Genomic DNA, 4,954 nt, shown 5'->3' on the forward strand with positions numbered 1-4,954 from the left:
CTTTGCTGTGACTTTCATTTCATTTGAAACCGTTGATCTCCTTCCTGTCGAGATCAGCCCTTTTGGTTTTTTACTTCCTGGACACCTTTTTCTCCTTTCCTTCCTAGTCTCTGGGTTTCACATGAAGTTCGTTGATAATGACCCAGTAAACAAAGGGTCTGTTCTGAACAGAGATGGGCAGTAACGCGTTACTTGTGTATATATATTTTTTTCTTTGTTTCTGCAGGTGATGCTGACCCTCAGCTGTGCAAGAACTGATGTCTTCAAACATTAAACATAAGAAAAATTGCATTGACTGTCAATCATCTTGGTTTTAGATGTTGCAGTGTGCTGCTAACTCTACGGACAGTGAACCAAGTCTTCTAAATACAATAATGTTCACTGAATAATGGGTATTATGGCCTGTAAATAAATGCAGCAGGATAACTGGGTGCCAAAATTCTACTGCTAGTGAGCTGAAAATGCATTCCTGTGTCTAAGCCGCTCCCCAAGTAACACAAAAACATTGCTGGCATGAGTAAACCCATCATATGTTCCTACATCAGGTTTCTTACAACTGTGTATTGAACAGTAAGAAGAAAGTCGAGTTAGTTTTGTTCACCATTTTTTCTGATTTGGTGAACATGAATTTCCTGAATAACCCATAACTATCTTGCTGGCTGACGAACCTTGCCAACCCGCTATCTGCAACCACAACACTCAAGTTTGAGCTGAGCTAACATTAGCTGGTTTTGTTGATGCTGTAAGGCTTCAGATGTGCAACCGTAAATGTCCTATGAATTTTTAGCACAACATTAGCATAGCTGTAGGATTTAGATATACCGATATGAGGTATATTTTCAATGCAAACTCAGTGCTATATTGATCATTCATTTTTTCCATAATTAACCTCTGTGCTCATGTTTTAATTCAACAGTCCAGTGTTTGGACTGTCACTTCATCTTTGTTGGTGTAACCCTCTGAACAAAATGTTCAAAAAGCAAGTCTTGCAACTCCACAGCCATCTGAAATGCCTGGAAGGACTTAAAATGTTGGTTTTTGAAACATAATCTAAATTAAGTTTAAGTGTTCATTAAAACATAAGAATTGTACGTTCAGAATCATGGGTCATATCTATGGAGGCTTGTTTCCTGTACTGGGAAAAAACAAAAGTGTAAGTCAGAAATGTTTTTTAAAAATAGCTTTTATGTTATCTTAGATTTTCAATTTATCCCAATATTTCATTTTTAAGTCAAAGTTCCACAATACTAACCTGAAAATATTGACTGTTTGAAAAAAAGAAAATAAAAAGCAGGCAGTATATAAACAATATAAGATTAGGTTGACAACCTGTTACACTCATTTGCTCCTAACTGTTCAGTAGATAGGTAAAACACTTCCAAGTTGCAAGCTAAATGCAGGTTTTACCAGGTGTGGTTAATCACTGTAATTGCAACTGCACCAATATAAAGCGAACAGCAACCACACACCAGTTAAAGCACAAACCTGCAGCGCCCGCATGTTTTTCATCCCAACTTGCTGTAGATGAGTCGTGCTGCTTTTTGAGTCAGACATGGGGCTCAAGCTTGTTTTGAAGTGAGTAGTGAAATTTAATGCTGTCTGATTTAGTAGTTTATCTACAGAGACTTGTTTGTTTTTTCACAGGGTTTCCTGCATTTGTTTCCTGCTTTTCAGCAGTGGATCTTGTTTCCCTCAAACAATGAAAGGTAAGCTATTCCTTCAACTTCAGAATGCCTAGAAGCTTAAATTAACTTGGTTTTACAAGCTTACATTTAGTTGAAATCTTTTAATTCAGGGCAAACTAGTCCAGCTGTAACTGCCAGTGCTAGAAGTGCTGGCACTAACCCTGGACATGATGGCTCTACTGGCAGAGAGGCTGGTTCTGGCCCTGGATCTAGTGGTTCTACTGGAGAAGAGGCTGGTTCTGGCTCTGGACCTAATGGTTCTACTGGAGGAGAACTCGATTCTGGCCCTGAACACAATGGTTCTGCTGGAGGGGAAGTTAGCTCTGCAGGAGGCTGGTCCTTTGGCTCTGGCAGCTCCAATGGAGGTGGAGTTGATCCTGGATCTGCTGGCTCCACTGCCGGAGGGGTTGGCCCTGGCAACTCTGCAGGAAGTTGGTCCATCAGCCCTGGGAGCTCCACTGGGGGAGGGGTTGGCCCTGGCAACTCTGCAGGAAGTTGGTCTTTTAGCCCTGGGAGCTCCACTGGGGTAGCAGTTGGCCCTGGCAGTTCTCCAGGGAGTTGGTCCTTTAACCCTGGGAGCACCAGTGGAGGAGGGATTAGCAGCTCTGCAGGACATTGGTCTTTTATTCCTGGGAGCTCCACTGGGGTAGCAGTTGGCCCAGGAGGCTGGTCCTTCGGCCTTGGGAGCTCGAGTGGAGGATGGGTTGGCCCTAGAAGCTCTCCAGGAGGCTGGTCCTTTGCTCCTGTTGGCCCCATTGGAGAGGTTCGCCCAACGTGGTCTAATGGTTATTCATTCCTTGGTGGTGTTCCTTATCAAAATTATCCTGTATTAAGTTCTTCTTTCCTTAACCACCCATGGAACTGGATGCCACCACGTCCCTTCCCTGACTTCAATGCCTGGTCTACTTATGAGGTGCCACTAGGTATGGTTGCGCTGCTCCCTCAGGTACCTTCATTGCCTTCGTCCCATCTTGTCCAGACTGGAACTGGCTACCAGCGAGGAAGAGAAGTACTTTCTCACTCCAAATATTCTAATAATATCTTGGGCCACCATCCTCTGAGTCCTGTACTGCCACAGTACCCAAGACGTGCGAGTGGATTTCAAGGGATAAAAGTCTAATGAGGTAACTACATGCAGTGACGCATTAATGACTGAAGGTCCTTTTTAATTGACTTATTTCTGCTTAATCTTGCAGGTGAAACTAAAGAGCATGTATCTGCTTTCAAGAAGCCTTTTGGATATGGAATAAAGACTTTAATAAAGCTGAGTGTTCTGTGCATTTGATTGTAATTCGATGTTTAAATTATTTGTTTCACTTCTATCAAGTAACTGATCCCAAAGGCTACAGCCTGAGCTGCTTGGTGTGCTCCAACAGTGCTTCTGGCTCTAGTTGCAAAGAAAAGGTATCCCATGGATTTTCTTGCTCCTTTATTATACAGTGTTGAAAGTAGGCATCAAAATTCTGCTGGAAAGTGCTTGATCATCTGACTCTTGCATTGACTTGAAGTTGTAGGGTTTTCAACTTTCAATATTAAGCACTTTGGGGCAGCTGTGATTTGGTGGTATTAAAAATAGAACTGATCGTTAACCCCCCCCCCCCCCCCCCCTTGCATTAAAAATGCAGGAAAGCATGAGGTTTGGAATACAGAGACTTCCCCTATCATACGGAAGCTATAGTAATGATAGGCATAATCTGGCTGGTACTCCACAAAAAAAATATATATATATATATATATATATATATGTGTGTGTGTGTGTATATGCCCTGTTTTCGTCTCTTGCCCACCGATGCCTTCTTGTTCCAGTAGCCCACTTTTCGTCAGGGTGCCCTGGTTCCTCAACACCTGACGCGGACCTTGTTGATCCGGGCGACGTCCGAGCGGGCATGCCTTCATATTTATCTGTCTCGCTCATGTTGCGGTAGGCTCGCATAGCATAGGGGGTCTAGCCTTAGGACCCTTACTGGATACAGACGCCCCAGGCAGGAATCGAACTTGCGATCCTCTGTTCCAAAGGCGTGTAGTCTAACCACTACGCTATCCAGCTGCTATATCAGGAAGAAGGAACACGAGAAGATGGAGAAATACCAAGGGCTCAGAGAAGAGCTCGAGAGGATGTGGAGGGTGAAGGTAACGGTGGTCCCCGTGGTAATCGGAGCACTAGGTGCGGTGACTCCCAAGCTAGGCGAGTGGCTCCAGCAGATCCCGCAACAACATCGGAGATCTCTGTCCAGAAGAGCGCAGTCCTGGGAACAGCTAAGATACTGCGCAGGACCCTCAAGCTCCCAGGCCTCTGGTAGAGGACCCGAGCTTGAAGGATAAACCGCCCGCAGGGGCGTGCTGGATGTTTTTATATATATATATATATATATATATATATGTATATGTGTGTGTGTGTGTGTGTGTGTGTGTATATATGATCTGAAAGATACATTGAATCAGTTTGTTAAAAATGTCATTTGTCTGGTTTGATGCACTTAAGGTTAAAAATGAAACACGAGCACTATCCTAATTCTCACCTATTTGGGGCAATAAGGCCTTTGACCCTGGTTGGAAAGATTCTGGTTTTAAAATGTGGGCTGCCAGAGGTTTGTGCAAAGTTGCAGACCTATTTGACAAGGACACCTTAATGTGCTTTAATGACTTGACATGGAAATTTGGCATTCCAACCAAACATTTCTTCAAATTTCTACAGATCAGAAGCTTCATTTCAAAAATCCCTAACACTGCCCACTCTAAACTCATTAAAGGACACAGCAATAAACCATCACGTGAAGAAGGGTATAACATCCCGTCTTTATAACAACCACAGGGACAGCTCTCAAACGTCCTCAGAAAAAAAAAAAAGATTTAAATGGTGTCAAGACTTAAAGTGTAGAATAACCACAGCGGAATATCAAAAAGCCTACTTGAAAGCCCAAACACAATCTATAAACACCCAATTTAAACTAATCCAGTATAAATGGAAAATTAGGACATATATCACCCCAAGATTATTAAACAAATTTGACCCTAACGTTCCGGACATGTGTGTTAAATGTGGGGATAAAGGTACACTGATGCATTGCCTATATGAATGTCCAGAAATCCCAAAATTTTGGACAGAAGTTTTAGATGTATTAGTGCGTATTACAAGTGTTAAGCTGAATCCATGTCCTAAATCCTAGCGATTTTCCCCACTGAGCAAAGTTCACTAAAAACCACAATCATCTCCCTGTTGCAGGAAAAATATAGCATAGCATGGGAGATGGGTGGTCTCGTAGGGTGTC

The 4,954-nt window shown here is 42.9% G+C and overlaps 1 protein-coding gene across 2 annotated transcripts; it reads left to right on the forward strand.

The window, feature by feature from the left end:
- The first annotated feature begins 1,452 nt into the window (after positions 1-1,452).
- On the forward strand, positions 1,453-2,965 carry LOC113027845 (glycine-rich protein DOT1-like). 2 transcript variants are annotated; one of them, XM_026177669.1, is made up of 4 exons: positions 1,453-1,575; positions 1,623-1,706; positions 1,796-2,809; positions 2,882-2,965. In XM_026177669.1, the coding sequence occupies exons 2-3, from the start codon at positions 1,700-1,702 to the stop codon at positions 2,803-2,805; spliced, it is 1,017 nt and encodes a 338-aa protein (XP_026033454.1). In that variant the 5' UTR covers positions 1,453-1,575; positions 1,623-1,699; the 3' UTR covers positions 2,806-2,809; positions 2,882-2,965. The 2 variants fall into 2 exon arrangements, with proteins under 2 accessions (XP_026033454.1, XP_026033453.1); XM_026177668.1 differs by having other exon boundaries at positions 1,645-1,706.
- The last annotated feature ends 1,989 nt before the right edge of the window (positions 2,966-4,954 follow it).

This window comes from Astatotilapia calliptera, chromosome 8 (assembly GCF_900246225.1).
Source record: "Astatotilapia calliptera chromosome 8, fAstCal1.2, whole genome shotgun sequence".
Taxonomy (NCBI): Eukaryota; Metazoa; Chordata; class Actinopteri; order Cichliformes; family Cichlidae; genus Astatotilapia; species Astatotilapia calliptera.

Excerpts from the sequence above, each read along its gene's own strand:
- LOC113027845 (XM_026177668.1), top strand. The coding sequence starts at position 1,553 with ATGGGGCTCAAGCTTGTTTTGAA. Across the intron at positions 1,576-1,644 it reads GGGCTCAAGCTTGTTTTGAA|GGTTTCCTGCATTTGTTTCC; the intron begins GTGAGTAGTGAA and ends GTTTTTTCACAG. Across the intron at positions 1,707-1,795 it reads TTTCCCTCAAACAATGAAAG|GGCAAACTAGTCCAGCTGTA; the intron begins GTAAGCTATTCC and ends CTTTTAATTCAG.